A 23,183-nucleotide genomic window follows, 5' to 3' on the forward strand; every position below is an offset into this window, starting at 1 on the left:
GGGCGGCCTCACCATGCCACTTCCAACACCACCAATTTCCTTACTTCAATTATGAGGCAGCTGGTGCAAAGGAAGTTTCTAGAACCTGAGAGCTGTAACTCAGCTATTCACTGGGACTCCAAGAGGAGGGCTTGGCCTCTCCCAAGTGAATTTCCTCATCTGCAGATGGGCATGGTGCCCACCTAGGAGTGGGTGGTGGGTGCACGGTGTCTTCCTCCTTGGCTGGAAGCAGGGATCAGAGGCCCAGGCTAAAGTCAAGACCTTTACAGCTCACAGCCAGACAGCAGGGCATCCAGCACACCCCACCCTACCTGGGTGAGCACGCACCCATGGCAGGGGGCTGCAGCTTCCTCCCCTCCAAACCTGACATGGTCAGGAAAAGAGCAGACCAGGGCCTGGAGGACCCAGGGGCCTCCGCCTTCCCTCACTTCCTCCCCAAAAGACGGGGGTGGGGAACAGCACACCACCAGGATATCAGACATACTCAAGACACCGAAAAGGTGACAAGGACCAAAACAGGAGACCCAGGGGAAGGCAGGCATCTCAGCTCATACTCCACTGTCCCCACCCACAGCAGCCTTGCCCAATTCCCACAGGGACACCCCCACCCCCCCATGCTCTGATAAAGGCGCAGAGATCCCAAGTCTGGCTGGGAATGAGAAAATAACTTTATTTTATTGTGGGGAGTGGGCCGACGTCCAGCCTCAGAACTTCTGGAACTGCTTCTTGGTGCCGGCGGCCTTGGTGACCTTGAGCACGTTGAAGCGCACAGTCTTGCTCAGGGGCCGGCACTCGCCCACTGTCACGATGTCACCGATCTGGACATCCCTGTGGAGGCAGGTCGGGCCGTGTCCTCAGGAGGGGCCACCTCATGAGCCCCAGGCGGCTTTCCCTCCGCCTTGTCAGGCTGAAGGCCCTGCTCTGGCTCCGCCAAACCCTGACCGAGCTCCACTCAGCAATCCAACCTGCTCCCGTTTTCTTTCGTACAAACTTTGTGCCAAGCACCAAGCTCAATGCTGGAGACAGAGCAGGACCACCGGGGTGGACGAACCCCCTTTCACAGCCAAACTAGAGGCTCCCAGGTCGTCAGCGGCCTCCTCACCACCCCACCCCAGCAGAGCGGCAGGGGAATCCTGTAGCAACAGTGGTAAGGGACAACCTCAGGTCCCTTGTCACTCAGAATCAGTTCAGGCCACGTTCCTCCCCGCCCACAGGACTCCCCACCTTGTTCTCAAGATCCTCCCTGCCCAAAGGCCACCATTATCAGCTGCGCCACGTTCCCATCCTTTGTACTTGGCTGACACCTGCCACCCACCCTGCTGGAAGGTGCCCTCTGAGGGAACAGGACTGTGCCCGGGCTCACCACTGAGCCGCCAGCATCTAACACCAAACCTGGCACATGATAAGCTCTAAATAAAACATGCTGAGGGGATGAACAAACGTGTAATTCCAACATTTCTGAGGTTCCCATCTGGTATAACACCCTAAACTTTTGGTTCCAAGACACCTACCTATTACAGGTTCAACACCCCTAATCCAAAAATTCTGAAACACTGTAAAATCTGAATTTGTGTGTGTGTGTGTGTGGGAGACACAGGATCTTACTCTGTCACACGGGCTGGAGAGCAGTGGGGCCATCTCGGCTCACTGCAGCCTCCACCTTGTGGGCTTAAGCAATCCTCTCACCCCAGCCTCCTGACGACCTGAGACTACAGGCCCACGCCACAACACTCGGTTACTTCTCTATTTTTTGTAGAGGGAGGGTTTCGCCATGTTGCCCAGGCTGTTTTCAAAAGGATCCTCCTGCCTCACGCTCCTACCATGCTGGGATTACTGGCTTGAGCCACGGTGCCTGGCTAAAATCAGAAACTTTGAGTACCAGCATGAACCTTTTGCTTTCTGATGGTTCAATGTATGCTAAGTTTGTTTCACACACAGAATTATAAAATGTACTGCAAAAGATTACTTCCAGGTATGTAAATAAGGTGCACATGAAACAAATGAGCTTCGTGTTTAGACCTATGTCCCATCCCCAAAACATCTCATCATGTATATGGGAACATTCCAAAATCTAGCCCCAAGCATTTTTTTTTTTTTGAGATGGAGACTTGCTCTGTCGCCCAGGCTGGAGTGCAATGGCGTGATGGCGGCTCACTGCAACCTCCGCCTCCCGGGTTCCAGTGATTCTTCTGCCTCAGCCTCCTGAGTAGCTGGTATTACAGGCGTCCACCACCACGCCTGGCTAATTTTTTCTATTTTTTAGTTGAGACGGGTTTTTACTATGTTGGGCAAGCTGGTATTGAACTCCTGACCTTGTGATCTGCCTGCCTCAGCCTCCCAAGCATTTCAGGTAGAGATACTCAACCTGTGGAACATTCAAATTCTGAAGAACAAATAATATACAAATCCTGAGATTCTGGGGCTTCCCAGAGACACCACCTCAGTCACTGCCTCCCTCACTTGGCCTTAAATTGGCCCGGCCCAGAATCTGAAGGCTGGGAGAGCGGCCTGAGCACGCTGTTGGGCCCCTGTGCTCACCTGAAGCAGGGGGACAGGTGTACGGACATGTTCTTGTGGCGCTTCTCAAAGCGGTTGTACTTGCGGATGTAGTGCAGGTAGTCTCGGCGGATGACAATGGTCCTCTGCATCTTCATCTTTGTCACTACGCCTAGGAGCAGGGGCAGATCATAGGTCAGGTCCCATGTGAAAAGAGGGCCATGGGTAACCTGAGGCATGCTGGGAACCAGAGCAGCTGAGCAGGGATTCCAAGAAGCCCCCGTTTCCAGCATCAGTTTTACCAAATGGCTTTCTCAGCAGTGCCCGTGTGGGTATCTGAAGACCATCGTGAAAACAGACATCATCTGCCAATGCCCCTGGACCCACAGGTTTGCATTCCCAACTACCTCCCTCACCCAGGACCCAGGAGTCTGGGCCCCAAGCCCCTTCTTTCAGTATTTCAGGTCCTTGACACCAAAAAACATCACGCACTTACCAGAGAGGATCCGCCCTCGAATGGAGACGTTACCAGTGAAGGGGCATTTCTTGTCAATGTAGGTGCCCTCAATAGCCTGAAGGGATAGGGAAAAACAAAGCAGTAAGCCTTGGGCGGGTGGTTCTTGAAAAGAACCGGGGGCGTGGCCTCAGGGAAGTGAACTACAATTCCCATCAGCCCTGGGAGCAGCCACTCAGACGTGGGCAGGGCAACTCGACTTGGGCGCACATGTACAGGAACGCCAGGATCCCCTTCTTTCTTCTGAGGTTCCCCGCACCTCTTTAGGTGTCTTGAAGCCCAGACCGATGTTCTTGTAGTACCGCGGGAGCTTCTCCTTGCCAGTTTCTCCCAGCAGGACCCTCTTCTTGTTTTGAAAGATAGTCGGCTGCTTTTGGTAGGCACGCTCGGTCTACAGGTATGAGAAAACTGATGAGTTGGTAAGTTTGGGGCGCGCAGCAACGTGGCCTGGAGACCTTCCCAGAACCTCCCAGACCTCACGCTCTACAGCACAGCGCCGGCCTCCAAGGCCCGGTGCCCTAGAATCACCCTCTAAAACACGACCACCCCGACCTTACCTGTAATTCATACTCAGATCTAAGCCCGGAGTTATTTCAATTTATTTGCTCCAGAAGGCCTCCCAGGGCCTGCAGAATTCATCCTCTCAACCAGGATCACCCCCTCACATCCTGGACACCTTTCAGCGAGGATCATTCTCCAAGACCCAAGGTGGCCCACCCAGGATTCACTCCTTATGTAGTACATAAGGAAATATCAAAACGGCAGGCTCCCTGGATTCGCCCTTAGCAGTCCGTTCCCACAGAATTAACTCTGAAAACCAGAGGACTAAAGAAAAAAACCTTCTTAAACTTGGATTTTAAGAAGGTAACTAGAAAACGCTTGAGCCTCCATTAAGGCAAGGAGCCCCCAGGATTTAGAAAGGAAGCATTCATCTAAATACACGCAAAAGCACGCGCCCTCCGTCCCAGTTAACCCCTAGGAAACAATCACGGTAGCCCAGAATTAACTCTTGAACTTGGATGCCGGGACCTGCCCTCCCGGACGCGCCCCTGAAAGCCGGGGCGGACCCCGCAGCCTAGGATTCAGCCCCGAGCCCGCACCTGAATGTCCGCCATCTTCCCGACAGCCTGCAAAAAGGAAAGTAGCGGGGCCGTCCGGGTTTTCTTATCGACTACGCAGGGGCTGGAGAGGAAGTGACGTAAGGGCAACGTGCACGGCCTTGGGCGGGACCTCTAGCGCGACTCTGATTGACAGGCTGCACTTAAACCAGCCCGCGGGATCGGGAAGGACTGACGGGCGGGAAGTGGTGGACACTGTCTCGCGAAGTCTTAGGCCATCACTGCGCAGGGCGCGATTATTCAGGCAGGGATGGCGTGACCAGCCTTCTGTCCGCACTTGTTATCGCGAGAGTCGTACGGAGTCCGTCGTGTTTCTGCGCGGCGTAGGCTCCCGTAGGATTTGGATACCGCGTGGTTTGTTGGGCCTTCAAACCGGGTGACGCAGCGGCCATCTTTCTGAAGGGCGGACGGCCGAAGGGTGATAGGAGCATGTGTGGCGGTGTCGCCATCTTTGTCAGGGGCAGGAGCTGCCCACAAGCTTTCGGAAGTGTGATGAAAGTTACTCGCCGGGTGCGGTGGCTGCGGCTGTAATCCCAACACTTTGGGAGCTCGAGGCGGGGAGGATTACTTGAGCCGGGGAGGTTGAGGCTGTAGTGAGATGTGATCACACCACTTCACTAGAGTTTGGGCAACAGAGTCTCAAAAATAAAGTAAAATAAAAACAGCACCAAGACTTTTGAGGTAACACACACACAGAGAAAACCTGTCTATAACAGCGCTATCCAACAGAACATTTTTTTGAGACGGAATCTCGTTCTGTCGCCCGGTCTGGGGTGCAGTGGCACGTTCAAGTGATTTTCCTGCCTCAGCCTCCCGAGTAGCTGGGATTACAGTCGCACACTACCACTCCCGGCTAATTTTGTATTTTGAGCAGAGACGGGATCTGTGTTGCCCAGATTGGTCTTGAATTCCTGGGCTCAAGGGATTTTCCCGCCTCAGCCTCCTCATAGCTGGGACTACAGGCAGATGCCACTATGCCTGGCTAATTAAAAAAAAAAATTTGGCAGGACACGGCAGCTCTTGCCTGTAATCCCAGCACTTCTCAAAAAAAAAAAAAAAAAAAATTCTTGTTAACTTGGAGTCTCCCTGTGTTGCCCCGTCTGGACTCGAGTGATTGGGGTTACAGGCGTGAGCTACCACACCCTGTAAGAGTTTTTTATTGTTTGAGATGGGGTTTCACTTACTGCCCAGGCTGGAATGCAAGATCTCAGCTCACTACAACCTCCGCCTGCTGCATTCAAGCAATTCTCGGGCCTCAGCCTCCTGAGTAGCAGGGATTACAGGTGCCCACCACCACGCCCAGCTAATTTTTGCATTTTTAGTAGAGACAGGGTTTCACCATGTTGAGAAGGGTGGTCTTGAACTCCTGACCTCAGGTGATCCACCTGCCTTCCAAAGTGCTGGAATTGCAGGCGTAAGCCACCGCGCCCAGCCTACAGTTCTTTATAGCAGGATACAAGACCTCGTTGAGATGACTTGTAAATATTTTGTCGCAGTGTGTGGCTTGTCGTTCCTAAGTGTCTTCTGAAAGTCTTAAAAATTTTTATAAAGCCCAGTTTCCCATTTGCTAACGGACCATGCTTTTGGAGGGTAATTGTAGTTTCACATAGGGTTTGTGAAATTTAAGATTATGCTTTAAAATGGGTTATTTCTGGGGCGGGCGCGGTGGCTCAAGCCTGTAATCCCAGCACTTTGGGAGGCCGAGGCGGGTGGATCACGAGGTCAAGAGATCAAGACCATCCTGGTCAACATTGTGAAACCCCGTCTCTACTAATACAAAAAAATTAGCTGGGCATGGTGGCGCGTGCCTGTAATCCCAGCTACTCAGGAGGCTGAGGCAGGAGAATTGCCTGAACCCAGGAGGCGGAGGTTGCGGTGAGCCGAGATCGCGCCATTGCACTCCAGCCTGGGTAACAAGAGCGAAACTCCGTCTCAAAAAAAAAAAAAAAATGGGTTATTTCTGGAGTAGGCGTCTCTGTGGAACGGGAACCTATGCAGGGACTCTGGCAGCGGTAGGCAACATCCATGTTCACTGATTTTCAGGGAAAACACAAGCCACTGTGGTCTCTCGACTTTCCCATAAAGGTTAAGCCCATGACAGACGTTATCTGCTGCATCAACACAACACATAATCGTCCACTCTTTCTCTGGTGTAAGGCTGGGCATGTAAGTATACAATTACCAAATGATTCCTCCTGGATCTTGGCATCCAATCCCGAGGACGGTATTAATCTAGCTTCCGTTACTTACCCGCATGTTTACCTTGTCATGTTTAGGCCATGTTTGCTATGGAACCCTGGGCATGACATGTATGACCCCCAGACCTGATCAGCAAAATGGTAACAGGGCTCTTCCCACCCAAGCAAACTTTGACCTGGAACATTTTATGCAGTTGTTACTTAGTAAATGCTCCACAATCAATGTCCTTTCAGGGATTCAGACTAGCAGACCTGATGTACAGGTCTTTTTAGTGCAGGTAAGGCCTAGCATTATGTCCATTAACCCAGTGCTTATCATTTGCAAAATGCCGTCTCTACAGACAGCCTGGACTACATGGCAGCCTGGCAGCGGGGGCATGGGTCCATACTTTGCAGCTGAATTAGAATGAGGCAGCCTTCCATTAACTGGCAAGCACCAGGCACTGCCGGCCACCATTGTTTTAAAACGTCTTTGGTTTGTAAATGCTGCCTATAAAGGGTAATTGAATTTAGGGCAAGTTACAAATACTTTTCTGTGTATTAGCACAGCCAATTTTACAGTTTTTTAAGCTTCTCATCCCCTTTTTGCCACCTGCCTCCACAGCAGACACAGTGCAAAGACGCAGGATTTCTTTAAAAGTAATTTATTTGACTCTGATCACAAAACACAGGTGAGGAGCACGGGCACTGCCTGTAACCCGAGCTGCCCATCTTCCCAGTCTATGCTTCTATAAATACCCTTTGTACAACAGCAAGCTCATGCTGTTCCTGAGCACGTGCACATTCTAACAGCTGCAGAGTATAGTGCATGACCAGGTGAACTTAGACGCCCCACTCACAACTAAGGCCCCTCCAATTAGTCTTCCGGATCCTTTTGCTAATAGTAACTGGTTGCTGTTCCTATTGGTCATAGATAAATGACACCTGCACAATTCTGAGTGCTTTCAAGTAACCTCGGCAGGCAGTGACTAGACCCTTTCCTTGCTCCGACCTTCCTATGTCCCAGGTTGCCTGTGGCACCCGGACTGCTGCTGCCCCTGGGTCCCGCACATTCCAGGGCGACGATGGAGGAAGGCAGGCCAGGCCAAGCATGAGGAATTAACAGTCTTTATTGGGCTCACACCAGGAGTCCATGGGTCTTGAGGACCGCTGTGTATTTGTCAATTTTCTTCTCCACGTTCTTCTCGGCTTGTTTCCGTAGCCTCTGCCAAGAATATGCACAGGTGGTGGTGGTCAGGAGAGGTTGGATCGCCCTCATTACATGGACTCCAATCCACCCCAACTCTGGCTGCCCCTTTGCCAGTTAGAGTCCTCCGTGGGCAAGACAGCATCTGCCAGACCCACACAGGAGCGAGATACTCTCAGCGCCAGCCCCTGCCCTCACCATGAGCTGTTTCTTCTTCCGGTAGTGGATCTTGGCTTTCTCCTTCCTCTTCTCCTCCAGGGTGGCTGTCACTGCCTGGTACTTCCAGCCAACCTCATGAGCCAGGCGCCCCAGATAGGCAAACTAGGAGGGTAAAGAAATAAAGTTGTAAGAGCATCTAAGCCCCCACCCCCAGGAGCCTGAGCTGGGACGTGACTGACAGTTGGGAATATTGTCACGCAACTGTTCTCAACAGGCCCCAGTTAAAAAAGCACCACTCCGAGTCGGGAGGGAGGGAGCAAAAGAAAAGGACCACCCACCCCTCCTGGCATCAGCTAAGCCATTGGCATTGTCGGCACTCCCGCAGGGACATCCGCAGACCATCGTGAGATAAGGACATCATCTGCCAGGCTCGGGGGACCCCAGGCCCCTCAGCAGGCCCAAAATCCCCACAGAAGGCAGCACAGTGGAAGCTGGGACTCACCTTCCTTGTAGGCTTCAGACGCACGACCTTGAGGGCCGCAGGAACCACCATCCGCTTTTTCTGTTAAGAGTAAGAAAGGGGCCTAAGAGCCCTGGAGGGACCGACAGGGAAGGAGCCCAGCTGGGCGGGCATCTCAGCCAGTGTTGCTTTCATGAGGATCAAACAATGTAGGTAGTTGTGAACATCACAGATGCCACGGGTGAGGCTGCTGTCTGGCGGGCTTGGCACAGCTCACCTTGTCATAGGGCGGTGGGATGCCGTCAAACACCTTGAGGCGGTCCAAGGCGGCCTGGCCTCGCTTGGTTTTGTGGGGCAGCATGCCTGTGGGGTGACAGAGAGCAGGCCCGCTCAGAGGGGCTCCTGAGGACACCCACCCTCCCCACTGAGGCAGGTCCATGGGTGGCCTCAGATGGTAGTGCATGTGGAGTCATCTCATGGTCGGGAAACTCGAACATAGTGGGACAAGTCCTCATCACTGGCCGCTTGCCTGTCCCCACCTGCACTCCCCACACCCAGCTCACCTCGTACGGTCCGCCAGAAGATGCGGCTGGGGGCCCGGAAGTGGTAGGGGCCTCGGGAAGGGTTGGTGTTCATCCGCTTGCGGAGGAAAGCCAGGTACTTCACTAGCGAGACAGCACAGTGTGAGGCCTGCCCGCTCTGCCAGCCTCCCCAACTCCCACTTTCAAGAATCTTGTCAGGAAACCCCAAGTAGCCTCTCCCACCACTGCTGGAATTGCCTTCGGAGCCTCAACAGCCCACAGGGAGACCCCCTCCGATGCTCCTCCCAGGCTGTCACTTACACTTGTTTCTGTAGAAATTGCCAGAAATGTTGATGCCCTCGCAGCGAACGACCACCACCTTCCGGCCTAGAAGAAGGGAGAGGGTTACGAAGAGCTGAGGGCTCTAGCACAGCCTGCACAGGCACCCCCCAGACACAGTGCAGTACTCGCCAGAGCTAAGTTCATGTTTAAATGAAAAGCTAGCCTAATGCAAAATCACTTCTGAGCCTGAGTCCCTGGCCCTGGGGAAGAGTTGCTGGCAGGTCTCAGAGCGGTGCATGGGGTTGATCTCATGGCCGTGAGACTCAAACGAAAGATGGTGAATGTTGCTCATCACCGACCGCCAGCGGGGGCTCCACAGGACGACTCTGGGGGGGCGACTTACCCAGCAGTACCTGCTTAGCCACGATGGCTGCCAGGCGGCCCAGGAGATGGCCTCGACCATCGAGCACCAGGACCTGCGGGAGACAAGGACAGTCTTTTTTTGTCAAGCAAGCTTTCCCTTCTTTTGTCCTACCTTGAACCCACTATGCATCGAGGCCCACTCTACAGATGAGGAAAAGGGCTGAGAAAACAAGGCTGCTTCAGGATCAGCGAGTGAGCGGTGTAAACGCCCGGACTCCTCTCGTAGCTCACGTCTTCTATGATTTTTTAATGCTCAGACTGTATTTTGCAAAGCAAGAGGATGAGCAAGGACTTCAATGAAGACCAGCAAGGCTCTGCCCACTGATTATCCAGTTACAAGACCTTCTAACTAACCGTAGTATTTTGGTTTTGAGACAGCGCCTTGCTGTTGCACAGGCGGTCAACCTCCCAGATCAAGCTATCCTCCCACCTCAGCCTCTTGAGTAGCTGGGGCCACAGGCACACCGCCACCACACGCAGCTTTTTTTTTTTTTTTTTTTGAGATGTAGTTTCTCAGACTTGAAATGGGTGAGAAAGGAATAAAATTTAAAAAAAGAAAAAAAGAGATGGAGTTTCACTGTTGTTGCCCAGGTTGGAGTGCAATGGTATGATCTCAGCTCACTGCAATCTCCGCCTCCAGGGTTCAGTTCAAGTGATTCTGTTGCCTCAGCCTCCCCTGAAGCTTGGATTACAGGCTCCCACCACCATGCCTGGCTAATTTTTGTGTTTTCAGTAGAGATGGGATTTCGTCATGTTGGCCAAGCTGGTCTTGAACTCCTGACCTCACGTGATCCACCGGCCTCAGCCTCCCATATAATTTTTGTACTTTTTTTGTTCAGTCAGGGTTTTGCCATGTTGCCTAGGCTGGTCTTGTACTCGTGGCCTCAAGCGATCCGCCTGCCTCAGCCTTCCAAAATGCTGGGATTACAGGCTTGAGCCACCATGCCCAATCAATTGTAGAATAGTAACGGAATCTATCCTCTGATGTATAGGGTGTTTCTACCACAAATTTCATTTGGAAGAAAACCGAACTTCAGGTAGGATGAGGTTAGGCAGAGCAGGCAAAAATTCATGCTAGCTCTGCTATTGCATCACTCTCCTTGCCTAGGTAAACTGCTCAGGCACCGAACCTCAGCTTCCTCTAGAGTGGAAATCCTGGCCAGGCGCAGTGGCTCACACCTGTAATCCCAGCACTTTGGGAGGCCTAGGCGGGCGGATCACTTGAGGCCAATATGTTGAAATCTCATCTACTAAAAACACAAAAATCAGCCGAGCATCACGGCGGCCAGCTGTAGTCCCAGCTACTCGGGAGTGTGAGGCAGGAGAGTCACTTGAACCTGAGCAGAGGTTGCAATGAGCCAAGATTCCGCCATTGCACTCCAGCCTGGGAGTCAAGGCGACTCCGTCTCAGAAAAACAAAAAAAGAAGAAAATCCCAGATTAGAGATATTCATTGTTATAATGCAAAATCACGAAGCATACATTTGTTGTTACACGTCCTTTGTAAGCGTTGAAACGCAATACAGATATACACAAAGAATCTAAATCTAGACTTCCCAAAGTCCTGACCTTGGCCCAAACTCACCAATTCCCAGTTTTGATTCCCTCCTCTGTCAAATAAGGTTAACAATATCTGCCTCAGGAATATCGTTAACTAGATGAAACAATGCAAACTATGCTAGGCACAAAGACACACGTTAGGTGAACATCACCACTTGCTTAGATTAGCCTGGCTCAGAAATTCCCCCCCAACAACCAGACTACTTACAAAGAAACCTTTCCAGGTCCAACCTCCACTTTATACTTAATTACACAAGGAGCAGGAAAAGGGCCCCCGGGTGTTTGCAGGCAAAGAAGATGTCTCATCCTTGTGGAACCATTTATCACAGCTCTCGACTTCCAGAAGCCAACAGGCCTCAGGACAATCGCCAACCCCCCAAACGAAGGAAAACGAATTCATTCCTGAGTGCCCGGCAGGCAACAGCTTTCTCGACCCCCCGCAGAAAGGTACTGAGAATTAAAACAACCAGAGCTGCAGGGGACCCCGATTAACACCTTCACGTGAGATCAAAGCAGCCCGCGCACTGGGAAGGATGGAAGTACCTTCCATTTTGGGTAATCCTCAGTTTCCCACGGCCCTGAAACCGCCTAGCCAGACTTTCGCGTGTTGCCCATCGCTGCGGACACACGAGGGTCCAATTCAGCCAAGACTCGACCCCGGGGCCCCCACCCACTACCAAGTTCAAGGTAAGCGAGATCTAGTTGTAAAGCAATCCGTCTTGTACTGGGAGCTCCATCACCCTCGCCTCGAGAAAGAAATGCCGCATTGTAGCCAACCCTAGGCCTAAAGAGAGCCCCGTCCTTTTCTACATATTCCTCCTACCCCAAAAGACTTCCATTTTGCTTAACTGTGGATGTTAAACTCCGCAACACAGGTAGCAGAACCGAGAGGGTGCGACCCCGTTCTGGCCTGAATCCCACCCGGCCGCATGCCGCCCCGGCCCGCGCGGAGCCCGCACCTGCACCTCCGCCATCTTCAGGAGCCGCCCGGGAAAGGAGGAGGTCTTGTCGCAGGGTTTCTTATCCCTTAAAACAGGGGCGGTAGAAGTGACGCAACGTGGGCTGCGTAAACAGCATTCTGTGTTGTGATTGGTCAAAGGGTTGTACGCGCGCGCAGAGATGACCCACGAAAGGCGGGTTATCTTCCAATTGTCCAATCCGGATATACTTCCGGTCGGACCTCCGCGACCGGAGCTGGGCCCTGCAATAGATCACGTGGCGTGTGGAGGCGGTTTTTCTGAGGCGTGGCCGTCCAGCTTCGGCGGGCTTGTGTTTGAGGGGCTGTAAATCTCGATCACACGCTCTGTCTGCCATGTTTGTAAGGGAAAGCGCCACTACCCCTTCAAGCGACTGAAGGCTGCAGGGCCTCTGGTGGCCCGCAGGGGGAGACCAGACCCCCCAGGCCCGCCCTTCCACGCTCAGTCCAAGCTTACTTTATTTTCTAAGACAGGGTCTCGCTCTGTCACCCAGGTCAGAGTGCAGTGGGGCGATCATGGCCCACCGCAGCCTCGACTTCCCAGTTTCAAGGGATCCTTCTGCCTCAGCCTCTCGAGTAACTGGGACTACAGGGGCACGCCACCACGCCTGGCTTTTATATATCTATATATCATATGATATATATATGATATATATCTATATATCATATGATATATATATGATATATATCTATATATGATATATATATGATATATATCTATATATGATATATATATGATATATATCTATATGATATATATAAGATACATATATGATATATATAAGATATATATATATTATACATATATAGAGAGAGACTGGCCAGGCTAGTCTCGAACTCCTGGGCTCAAGCGATCTTCCCATCTGGGCCTCCCAAAGTGCTGGGATTACCTGCGTGAGCCCCGGCGCCCTGCCCATTCTAGGCTTAGAGATTTGGATTCCGGTGTCTGGCCGACTTCACTCTGACCTGGACAAACCCCTGGCCTTATCTGGGCCTCAGTTTCGCCATCTGTAAAATAGGTGGAAGTGGTCTTCCCCAGGGGATCGAGGAGTGAATGAAGGAATGACTTCTAGATGCCTGGCTGCACCAAACGCTCAGCGTTCCTCAGAGAAACTTCTCACTTTCTGGACTGTTGGCCTTTACTTCAGCTGGGTCCCTTGCCCAGGATGCTCTCCCCAACGCCTCCAAATCTGGCTTGTCACCATCGCAGTGCCCTTTGGCTCTGGAAAGCCTCCGATCTCCCAGCCTGGGTTAGTTGCCCCCTACAGCCCTGGGCTCCCACACTGCCTCTATGCTATCTCCATAGGAGTCTGTGGCATCCTGCACCCAGGCACGCTGAGTCCCTTGTCTTCTCCTCCATAGCCTAGCAGACCTGGGGCGACTGGGCTGGTTCTGACTCAGATCCGGGCTCTAGCATTAACCGGTCCTGGCCTGGGGCTCCAGGAGACCTCAGAAAACACCTATTGAATGAAACATTGCATTGCAACTGAAAAACCAAGACTGAAATCAAAACTGCCCCATCCACAGCCATCCACAGACAGACCTGGCCAGAGCTGGTAGAAAAGGATGATTTATATACATTTCATGGGGCCAACGGCTTTGTACAGAGTTGGGTAAATGGGGCTGGTGCTGGGTTCTGGTGTTGCCTCCATCCTGGGGAGGAAGCGAGAGGGGCGTCGGGCCCAAGGAAGGGACCATCCTCTAGCCAACTTCCTCTGTGTCCGAGCTGTGCATTCTCTGGCTGGTGACTCCCCTCTGTGTACCTCAGTGTCCTCCCCTGTAAAATGGAATGATAGATACATCTGTCTCACCGGATTCTTTAAGGATCCACAGGCCGGGCGCAGGGGCTCATGCCTGTAATCCCAGCACTTTGGGAGGCTTAGGTGGGCAGATCGTGATGTCAGGAGTTCAAGACCAGCCTGGCCAGCATGGTGAAACCCCATCTTTACCAAAAATACAAAAAATTAGCCAGGCTTAGTGGCGTGCACCTGCAGTCCCAGCTACTCGAGAGGCTGAGGCAGAAGTGTTGCTTGAACCCAGCAGGTGAAAGTTCCAGTGAGCAGAAATCACGCCATTGCACTCCAGCCTGGGTGACAGAGTGAGACTCAGTCTCAAAAAAAAAAAAAAAAAAAGGATCCCCTGGCAGAGGAGAGGGAAAGTACTTAACTCAGGGCGGGGCACAGACTCATGCCCAAAACAACTCCAGTCACAGCAAGCGCTGACTGTGTGCCAGGGCATGGCTGTTCAGGAGAACCTGGCCATGATAGAAATGTTCCCTATTTTTACTCTTTAATATGGGAGTAACCAGCCACATGTGAATAGTGAACACTTGAGATGAGGCCGGTTCACTACTCGGGAGGCTGAGGCAGGAGGATCACTTGAGTCCAGGAGTTCGAGGCTGGACTCGAACTTCTTTTGAGACAGCCTTGCTCCATCGCCCAGGCTGGAGTGCAGTGGCATGATCATGGCTCACTGCCGCCACTGTCTCCTGGGTTCAAGTGATTCTTCCTGCCTCAGCCTCCTGAGTAGCTGGGATTACAGGTGTGTGCCACTAAGCCCGGCTAATTTTTATATTTTTAGTAGAGACTGGATTTCACCAAGTTACCCAAGCTAGTCTTGAAGTCCTAGGCTCAAGAGATCTGCCTAGGAGTTACAGGTGTGAGCCACCGTGCTGGGTGAAATACAATAAAATTAATATCAATTACTGGCCGGGCGTGGTGACTCATGCCTGTAATCCCAGCACTTTGTGAGGTTGCAACAGGCAGATAATGAGGTCTGGAGTTCGAGACCAGCCTGGCCAACATGGTGAAACCCCATCTCTACTAAAAATGCAAAAATTAGCCGGGAATGGTGGTGCCTGGGAATGGTGGTCTGTAGTCCCAGCTACTCAGGAGGCTGAAGCAGAAGAATTGTTTGAACCTGGGAGGTGGAGGTTGCAGTGAGCAGAGATCGTGCCATTGCACTCCAGCCTGAGCAATAGAGTGAGACACTGTCTTTAAAAAAAAAAAACAAAAAAAACCCAGTCTCTACTAAAAATATAAAAAATTAGCTGGGCATGGTGGCGGGTACCTGTAATCCCAGCTACTCCAGAGGCTCAGGCAGGAGAATTGCTTGAATCTGGGAGGTGGAGGTTGCAGTGAGCAGAGACTGCGTCACCACACGCCAGCCTGGGTCACAGAGCGAGACTCCATCTCAAAATAAAGAAAGACAACCTTGAGTCAAATCTTGGTTGTCACCCTTGAGCTGTGTGGCTTTTGGCAAATTATTTACCTCTCTGTGCCTTGGTTTCAGTGAAACGGGATCATAATGGCACCAACTTCTCAAGGAAGTGAGTTGAGTTGTAGAAAGCCCAGCATGGGGCCTGCATTACCAGGGTACTCTATGTGCGAGCTATTGCTACAAAATGATAGATTTGAAATGTTCCCAGCTTCTCTTCTCCCTCTCACACCTCCCTTGGCTCCTTGCTGCCCCATGCTGGAACACCCTGAGCTTTCTCATACCAAAGGGCTTCGCAAAGGCAGTTCCCTCTTTCTGGAATGCCATTCCCTTCCTGCCCTAGGAGGCTGCTCTGTCCTGGCTTGCAAACTCCTTCAGGTCCCCAGTGAGCTCAATGTCCTTCCCTAATCTCACTCCTCCCCCAGGTCCCCGCCCCCATCCACCCATCACTGGGCCAGACCCAGGCTGTCTGCGCCAACTCAAGCCTGTCAGGCCCCAGCCCTGTGCCTCCTGATCTCTGACCCCTGACTCTTTGCCCCATGCACTCCACTCCATCCCCTGGTCCAAGCCTGGCTCAGGCATGGTCCTCGCCCTGGGCCCTCCCACAGCCTCCAGCTTGGTCTCCAGTCCCTCTCCATGATGGCCCCAGAAGGGTCTTTCTTTCTTTTTTTTTTTTTGAGATGGAGTCTCCCGCTGTCTGCCAGGCTGGAGTGCAGTGGCTCAATCTTGGCTCACTGCAATCTCCGCCTCCTGGGTTCAAGCAATTCTCCTGCCTCAGCCTCCTGCGTAGCTGGGACTACAGATGTGTACCACCACACCCGGCTAATTTTTGTATTTTTGGCAGAAACAGTGTTTTGCCAAGTTGGCCAGGATGGTCTCAATCTCTTGACCTCGTGATATGCCCACCTCGGCCTCCCAAAGTGCTGGGACTACAGGTGTGAGCCACCGTGCCTGGCTGGGTCTTTCTTTCTTTCTTTTTTTGAGACGGAGTCTTGCCCTGTCGCCCAGGCTGGGGTGCAAGGGTGCGATCTCGGCTCACTGCGACCTCTGCCTCCCGGGTTCAAGCAATTCTCCTGCCTCAGCCTCACAAGTAGCTGGGATCACAGGCATCCACCACCACACCCAGCTAATTTTTTGTATCTTCAGTAGCAACAGTGTTTCATCTTGTTGGCCAGGCTGGTCTCGAACTCCTGACATGATCTGCTCACTTTGGCCTCCCAAAGTGCTGGGATTACAGGTGAGACACACCACACCTGGCCCTCTTATTTGTTTTTTTTTGAGACGGAGTCTCCTTCTGTCGCCCAGGCTGGGGTGCAATGGTGGGATCTCGGCTCACTGCAACCTCTGCCTCCTGGGTTCAAGAGATTCTCCTGCCTCTGCCTCCCAACTAGCTAGGATTACAGGCATGTGTCATCACACCTGGCCAATTTTTATATTTTTAGTAGAGACTGGGTTTTGCCATGTTGGTCAGGCTGGTCTTGAACTCCTGACCTCACGTGATCCGCCCACCTTGGCCTCTCAAAGTGCTGGGATTAGAGGCGTGAGCCACCACGCCCAGCTTCAGAGGGATCTTTCTGCACCCAGAGCTGCCCCTGCCCTTCCACTGCTCACCACCCTCCATGCCTCCAGTGCCCCTCCCCACCTGCAGACACAAAGTCCTGGCTCCACAGCCCGTGAAGGACTCACCAGGATGAGGCCCCGGCTGGGTCAGTGCTCCACAAGCAGCAGGTCCTGGGGACTGGGGATGGGGGGCACCTGTGGCCCCCAAAGTGTCAGCCACAGGTGGGCCACCCTCTCGCCCCCCCCGCCCCCTCTGCCCGCCCTGCTCACCTGCTCCCCAGCATGGGGCATCCTCTGCCGTGTCCTCTGCCAGTGCAGGCACCAGGCAGCGGCCAGCAGCAGGAGGCCCGTGGGCAGCAGCAGCAGGAAGAGCAGAGGGAACGGCGGGGCTGTCGGCGCTGTGGCCTCCAGGGCCCCAGAACTCTGTGGGGGTGGCAGGGTCGAGGAGTCTGGGGAGAAAGAGGAGGCTAGGTGACCAAAGAGAAGGGCTAGGGTAAGGAGGGAAAGAGAGGCCTGGCTGGTGCTGGCTGTGTGACCTCGGATGGGCTGCTTGGCTTCTCTGTGCCTCAGTTTGCTTATCTGTAAAAGTAGGATAATCGTTGTACCCACCTTGTTAGGTTGTGACAAATTAAATGAGTGAACAGGTGTGGTGTGGTGGCTCACGCCTATAATCCCAGCACTTTGGGAGGCCAAGTCGGGCAGATCACTTGAGGTCAAGAATTTGAGACCAGCCTGGCCAACATGGCGAAACACCGTCTCTACTAAAAGTACAAAATTAGCCGGGCATGGTGGCGCAGGCCTGTAATCCCAGCTACTTGGTAGGCTGAGACAGGAGAATCGCTTGAACCCAGGAGGCAGAGGTTGCAGTGAGCCGAGATTGCGCCACTGCACTCCAGCCTGGGTGACAGAGCAAGACTCCATATCAGAAAAAAAAAAAAAAAGGTAAACTGAGGCCTAGAAAGAGGAATAAGCTTGCCCTTGTCACCACCAACGTGAGCAGGGTGGGGTCTGGGACACACCGCAGTGAAGGAGCAGCCGTGAGGACAGGAGGGAAGCGGGGGTGGCTGGGAGCCTTACCGGGCTGACACTGCAGCTCCAGGCACCGGGAGAAATTCCGGCGAGTGATCCAGGGCTTCAGAGCGACCAGCTGCTCGGAGGTCTCCTGCAGGAAGCGGGAGATGTTGGTCTGGACGAAGCGAAGACAGCTGCGGGGGGGCTGGGGGCAGGGGAGGGAGACATCATCACCACATCATCCCCCCACCGCCCCTCCACAGGCCAAAGGCTCTTCTCTGCTGGTGATGCCAGCAGCAGGGCCCAGTGAGCTCTGGCTCTCACAGAGAGTTTATTATTTTTATTATTTATTTATTTATTTATTTATTTATTTATTTTTTGAGACGGAGTTTCACTCTTGTTACCCAGGCTGGAGTGCAATGGCGCGATCTCGGCTCACCACAACCTCCGCCTCCTGGGTTCAGGCAATTCTCCTGCCTCAGCCTCCTGAGTAGCTGGGATTACAGGCACGCGCCACCATGCCCAGCTAATTTTTTGTATTTTTAGTAGAGATGGGGTTTCACCATGTTTACCAGAATGGTCTTGATCTCTTGATCTCGTGATCCACCCGCCTCGGCCTCCCAAAGTGCTGGGATTACAGGCGTGAGCCACCGCGCCCGGCGAGAGTTTATTATTATTATTATTATTTGAGACAGAGCCTCGCTCTGTTGCCCAGGCTGGAGTGCAGTGGCTCGATCTCGGCTCACTGCAACCTCTGCCTCCTGAGTTCAAGCAATTCTCCTGCCTCAGCCTCCAGAGTGGCTGGGACTACAGGCACCTGCCACTATGCCTGACTTTTTTTTTTTCTTCGTATTTTTAGTAGAGACGGGGTTTCACCATATTGGCCAGGCTGGTCTCAAACTCCTGACCGTGTGATCCACCCACCTCAGCCTCCCAAAGTGCTGAGATTACTATTATTATTATTATTATTGAGATGGAGTTTAGCTCTTGTTGTCCAGACTGGAGTGCAATGGTGCAGATCTCGGCTCACCATAACCTCTGCCTCCCGGGTTCAAGTGATTCTCCTGCCTCAGCTTCCTGAGTAGCTGAGGATTACAGGCATGCGCCACCATGCCTGGCTGTTTTTGTATTTTTAGTAGAGACTAAAATATGGGATTTCCCCATGTTGGTTAGGCTGGTCTCAAACACCCGACCTCAGGTGATCCACCCACTTCTGCCTCCCAAAGTGCTGGGATTACAGGTGTGAGCCACAGCGCCCCGCCTCCTCAGAGTTTAGAGACCCCTTCTCCCCTGTTTTCTTTTGGGGGGGAAGAGCCCCTCAGTGGCACCCTTCATCATGGCCTAGGAAACCTGGACCCCAGAATGGGAGTGTCCTCCCGTGGCTGGTTTCTAGGGACATGTTTTTCTGCGGGAACGGGGCTCCGCAGGGGATTGGGTTCTGGCTCCACCTTCCTTGGGTGGCTTTACTTCCAATGCCTAGGAAGGCATCTCCCTCCCCCTCACTTGTCCTCTAAGTTCACGCTGACCTGAAAGGCACATTTGGTGACAAAGTGTATCTCCGTGTTCACACGCTCCAGCAAGCCTCGCATCTTGGACCCAGCCACAGTCTTGAGCCGCTCCATCCAGCGCTGTGCCAGGACCAGCCGCCAGAGGGCGCCGCAGAGCTCCTCCTAGGGGGAGAACCCACGGGTCTGAGGGAGGAGGGGCTGGGCCGGGGCTGCTGGGTCTGAGGGAGGAGGGGCAGGGGACTCTCATTCCTGGCTTTGCGGAGGGGAGGGCCAGGTTATGCACTTGCCTGGGTGGGGCATCTTGAGTCTGTGGTCCCCACCTCCACCCTAGGTCCCTCCCAACGTGACTCACGTCCTGCAGATTGGAGGCCACTGTGACCGGATAATCTTGAAGCAAGTAGTCAGACTGCGGGAGAAAACAAGGTCAGGCCTGGCTGAAGAGAGCGGGAAACAGAACTGTGGGGACCCAGAGGTGACAGCAGAGATCCAGAGAGAGATAGGGACAAGACTCAGAGGGGGGAACCCAGAAGAAGCCACAGAACCTTGGCCTCAAAAAGGGGCGACACCTCCCAGCATAGTGGCTCACGCCTGTAATTCCAGCGCTTTGGGAGGCCGAGGTGGGAGGATCGCTTGAGCCCAGGAGATCGAGACCACCCTGGGCTACACAAGAAGAGACCCCGTCTCTACTTTAAAAAAAAATGGAGGGGGATCCCATGAGGGGGTCGGGGAAGCGCCGCTCACCAGCTCACGGATTTTGACAGCGAAGTCGGAGGAGATGGGGCTGAACTGGAAGGAGCAGTCCTGGGTCCCACTGAGTTCCGAGCTCAGTAGCAGCAGCAGCAGCAGCAGCAGCAGGAGACGAGTCTGCAGGGGAGGGGGCGCTGGGGGAGCCCTCCGCTGTTCCACACACAGCCCCCTCCTCCGGGCTTCCCACCTGCGCTGTTCTGTCTTCCGCGCCCCTCCTCCCCGCCGTGTCCTTAAACCGCTTCCATACTTTCTGGACACCTGGCCCCGTCTCTGCCCCTCCTTCCCCCGTTTCCCTCCGCCTCTGGTCCAACGCCGTCCAGTTTGATCCTCCTCTGCCCCACCCCTCTCTCTCCCCATCTCCCCAACGATGGCCGTCCTTTTCCGACCACTTCATTCTCACGACTGCTCTCCTCGCCCGGGTTCCTCCAGCGCTGTCCCTCCCTCCGCCTTCTACACCCCTGTCGCGTGCCTCTCTTTATCTTGATTCACGTCCTATTCATTCGTTCCCGGCTCTGTCCACTATCATGCTCCTCTGTCCATTCCCCCCTCCTGTCCATCTTCCACTTCGCTGTCAATCTCCCCCTCCTCTCCATCTCTCCCTCCTCTGTCCATCTCCCCCTCCCCTCCATCTCCCCCTCCCCTCCATCTCCCTCTCCCCTCCACCTCCTCCTCCTCTGTCCATCTCCCCCTCCTCTGTCCGTCTCCCCCTCCTGTCCATCTCCCCCTCCTCTGTCCGTCTCCCCCTCCTCTGTCCGTCTCCCCCTCCTGTCCATCTCCCCCTCCTCTGTCCGTCTCCCCCTCCTGTCCATCTCCCCCTCCTCTGTCCGTCTCCCCCTCCTGTCCATCTCCCCCTCCTCTGTCCATCTCCCCTCCTGTCCGTCTCCGCACACCTCTGCCTCATCCTGACATTGTACCTCCCCTGTCTCTCCCCCGACCTTTTCTGGGTTTTACGCACTGTTGGACTCCAGGCTGGCACCAGCACTGTCATCTCGACTGGGGGACCCTCATGCCTCCTGCGGCCGGGTCTTGGAAGGGACAGAACAAGTCTCGGACCCCCATGCCCCAACCCCTGCCCTGCCCGCCCCTGCGCCTCCCCACCTCTCCTGTGTGACTTTGATGTGGCCGAGTTTCCCCCCCTTCCTCCCCCAGGCTTCCTGCGTCTGCACCAGTTACGGTGAAAACTCTTCATCTCCACTTCCAAGAACACCGACGTCTGGTCCCCAGAACCCTCCCCAGGTTAGGGACCCAGGAACCCAGCCCCCCATCCTCTGCTCCCTCTGCCCCAGGAGTAGGGACCTTGGCTCCACCCCTTGGGAACCTAGAATCCAAGTCTCCCCACGCACCAGGCTTGCCCCAGCTGGGTGGAAGGGGCCAAACCGGGTGACAGCCAGAGACCGAAAGTGAAAGGAAATTTTTGTGGGGAGACAGAGAAGTAGTGGAATCTGGGTCCAGGCAGAGCGCGCCCCCTGGTGGTGACAAGCGGCCGCTCACGCCACAGAAGGCGCGTTCCCGGACGTCCCGTGGCGGGGACTGTGGTGGGGCTGACTCCCTGGGTGTCACGTGCGCTCAGTGCGTGGTGAGCTGGGGCTGGAACGGGGATCTGTCTCCGAGAATTAGGAGTTGCTGTGTCTGACCATCCTTTGGGCTCCGACTTTGCCCCTCCAAGGCTTGGCACACAGGACTCAGGATGCATCTTGTCACATTGGGCCTGGCAGGTGTCCCTCTAGCCCTGGATTTACCACTGTGGGAGCGTGGCCTCTCTAAGCCTCGCTTTCTTCAACTCCAAACGGGGGGGGTGGGTGAGGTGGTAAATGAGACAAAATATAAGCTTTCTTCCACATCTGTGGATCTCTGAATCTCTGAATCTTTTTTTTTGAGATGGGGTCTTACTCTGTCGCCCAGGCTGGAGTGCAGTGGTGTGATCTCAGCTCACTGCAACCTCCGCCTCCCAGGCCCCAGCAATTCTCATGTCTTAGCCTCCCGACTAGCTGGGATTATAGGCGCCCGCCACTATGCCCAGTTAATTTTTGTATTTTTAGTAGAGATGGGGTTTCACCATGTTGGCCAGGCTGATCTTGAACTCCTGACCTCAGGTGATCCGCCTGCCTTGGCCTCCCAAAGTGCTGGGATTACAGGTGTGACCCACCACGCCTGGCCTGAATCTGTTGCTCACCTCTCTGATTTGTGGCAGACTGACCCCAAACATCTGCTTGAATCTCCCCTGCAGGAGAATTCCAGGCCCCATCCTGGGGAACTCAGACATGGCCACATTCGGTTTGACCAATGCCATCAGGGTGGAAGTGACACGTGTCACTTCTGGATGGAAGTCTAGGACTGGGAGTGGATGGTGGAGGATGTGCGGAGAGGGCGCCTCTATCAGCCAAGTGCCCTGTGCCACCCAGAGGAGCTGCCACCCTGCCAGCCCCAGCCCCAGCCCCGGATGAGCAGGGAGTGCCAGCAACAAACTAACGCCATGGTTGTAGCCCATGGAGATTTGAGGGTTGGGTGCTACTGCAGCAAAGCCTGGCCCGTCCTGCCTTCGCCATCCATTTCCCTCCCCTGCTCCCTCTGCCTGCTTCACTTCATGTTCATGCTGGGTCAGCTGCCTTGTCCTACCGAATGGTCAGATCTTCCATTTTTCTTTTTGAGACGGGTTTTGCTCTGTTGCCCAGGCTGGAGTGCAGTGGCACAATCACGGCTCACTGCAGCATCAAACTCTCGGGGTCCAGCGATCCTCCCACCTCAGCCTCCAAGTAGCTGGGACCACAGGTGTGCACCATGACACCTGGCTTGCTATTTGTTTATTTATTTAGAGATGGGGTTTTGCCATGTTGCCCAGGCTGCTCCAAACTTCTGAGCTCAAGCAATCCACCTGCCTTAGCCTCCCAAAGTGCTGGGATTACAGGCATGAGCCACTGTGCACAGCCTGGCCTAATTTTTATATATTTTGTTGAGACAGGGTCTCACTCTGTTGCCCAGGTTGGAGTGCCGTGGCATGATCTCGGCTCATTGCAACCTCTGCCTCCTGGGTTCAAGCAATTCTCCCATGTCAGCCTCTGAGTAGCTGGGATTCTGGGATTACAGGTGCGTGCCACCATGCCTGGCTAATTCTTTTTGTTTTTTTTTGAGATGGAGTCTTGCTCTGTTGCCCAGGCTGGAGTGCAGTGGTGCAATCTTGGCTCACTGCAACCTCCACCTTCCGGGTTCAAGGCAATTCTTCTGCCTCAGCCTCCTGAGTAGCTGGGATTA

General features: G+C 53.8%; 3 protein-coding genes and 5 non-coding genes across 9 annotated transcripts in view; all 8 read right to left on the minus strand.

Annotated features, from left to right (window-relative positions):
* Positions 1-644: 644 nt before the first annotated feature.
* Positions 645-4,209, minus strand: RPS11 (ribosomal protein S11). Its single transcript, XM_012460787.3, has 5 exons — positions 4,111-4,209; positions 3,270-3,401; positions 2,993-3,068; positions 2,539-2,668; positions 645-828 (listed from the first exon to the last, which is right to left on the minus strand). Exons 1-5 carry the CDS (start codon positions 4,123-4,125, stop codon positions 705-707), a joined length of 477 nt encoding a protein of 158 aa, XP_012316210.1. The 5' UTR covers positions 4,126-4,209; the 3' UTR covers positions 645-704.
* Positions 2,780-2,866, minus strand: LOC135276864 (small nucleolar RNA SNORD35). The gene has a single exon (XR_010344418.1). It is a non-coding gene; the product is annotated as a small nucleolar RNA SNORD35 (small nucleolar RNA).
* A 3,208-nt stretch (positions 4,210-7,417) lies between the features above and the next one.
* On the minus strand, positions 7,418-11,944 carry RPL13A (ribosomal protein L13a). The gene is made up of 8 exons (XM_012460764.2): positions 11,876-11,944; positions 9,338-9,410; positions 8,974-9,039; positions 8,695-8,796; positions 8,409-8,494; positions 8,174-8,233; positions 7,711-7,833; positions 7,418-7,530 (listed from the first exon to the last, which is right to left on the minus strand). Exons 1-8 carry the CDS (start codon positions 11,888-11,890, stop codon positions 7,444-7,446), a joined length of 612 nt encoding a protein of 203 aa, XP_012316187.1. The 5' UTR covers positions 11,891-11,944; the 3' UTR covers positions 7,418-7,443.
* Positions 8,012-8,097, minus strand: LOC135276863 (small nucleolar RNA SNORD35). The gene has a single exon (XR_010344417.1). It is a non-coding gene; the product is annotated as a small nucleolar RNA SNORD35 (small nucleolar RNA).
* Positions 8,300-8,368, minus strand: LOC135276861 (small nucleolar RNA SNORD34). The gene has a single exon (XR_010344415.1). It is a non-coding gene; the product is annotated as a small nucleolar RNA SNORD34 (small nucleolar RNA).
* On the minus strand, positions 8,573-8,656 carry LOC135276859 (small nucleolar RNA Z195/SNORD33/SNORD32 family). The gene has a single exon (XR_010344413.1). It is a non-coding gene; the product is annotated as a small nucleolar RNA Z195/SNORD33/SNORD32 family (small nucleolar RNA).
* Positions 9,213-9,296, minus strand: LOC135276860 (small nucleolar RNA Z195/SNORD33/SNORD32 family). The gene has a single exon (XR_010344414.1). It is a non-coding gene; the product is annotated as a small nucleolar RNA Z195/SNORD33/SNORD32 family (small nucleolar RNA).
* A 1,502-nt stretch (positions 11,945-13,446) lies between the features above and the next one.
* Positions 13,447-23,183, minus strand: part of ALDH16A1 (aldehyde dehydrogenase 16 family member A1) — a 43,108-nt gene continuing 33,371 nt past the window's right edge. The window contains exons 1-9 of one of the 2 annotated variants that reach the window (XM_064381052.1): positions 21,278-21,342; positions 20,890-20,959; positions 19,929-20,051; positions 19,540-19,593; positions 19,206-19,349; positions 17,746-17,884; positions 16,939-17,117; positions 16,795-16,863; positions 13,447-13,669 (exon numbers count right to left, since the gene is read on the minus strand). In XM_064381052.1, the coding sequence (XP_064237122.1) occupies positions 16,816-16,863; positions 16,939-17,117; positions 17,746-17,884; positions 19,206-19,349; positions 19,540-19,593; positions 19,929-20,051; positions 20,890-20,922 (720 nt within the window). In that variant the 5' untranslated portion in view covers positions 20,923-20,959; positions 21,278-21,342 and the 3' untranslated portion in view covers positions 13,447-13,669; positions 16,795-16,815. Of the gene's footprint in view, positions 13,670-16,794; positions 16,864-16,938; positions 17,118-17,745; positions 17,885-19,205; positions 19,350-19,539; positions 19,594-19,928; positions 20,069-20,889; positions 20,960-21,277 lie in introns of those variants that run through there. The other variant, XM_064381053.1, reaches the window with a different exon arrangement.

The sequence above is a fragment of the Aotus nancymaae genome, unplaced genomic scaffold (assembly GCF_030222135.1).
Source record: "Aotus nancymaae isolate 86718 unplaced genomic scaffold, 86718_ANA_hifiasm-v0.15.2.pri h1tg000028l, whole genome shotgun sequence".
Lineage (NCBI taxonomy): Eukaryota > Metazoa > Chordata > Mammalia > Primates > Aotidae > Aotus > Aotus nancymaae.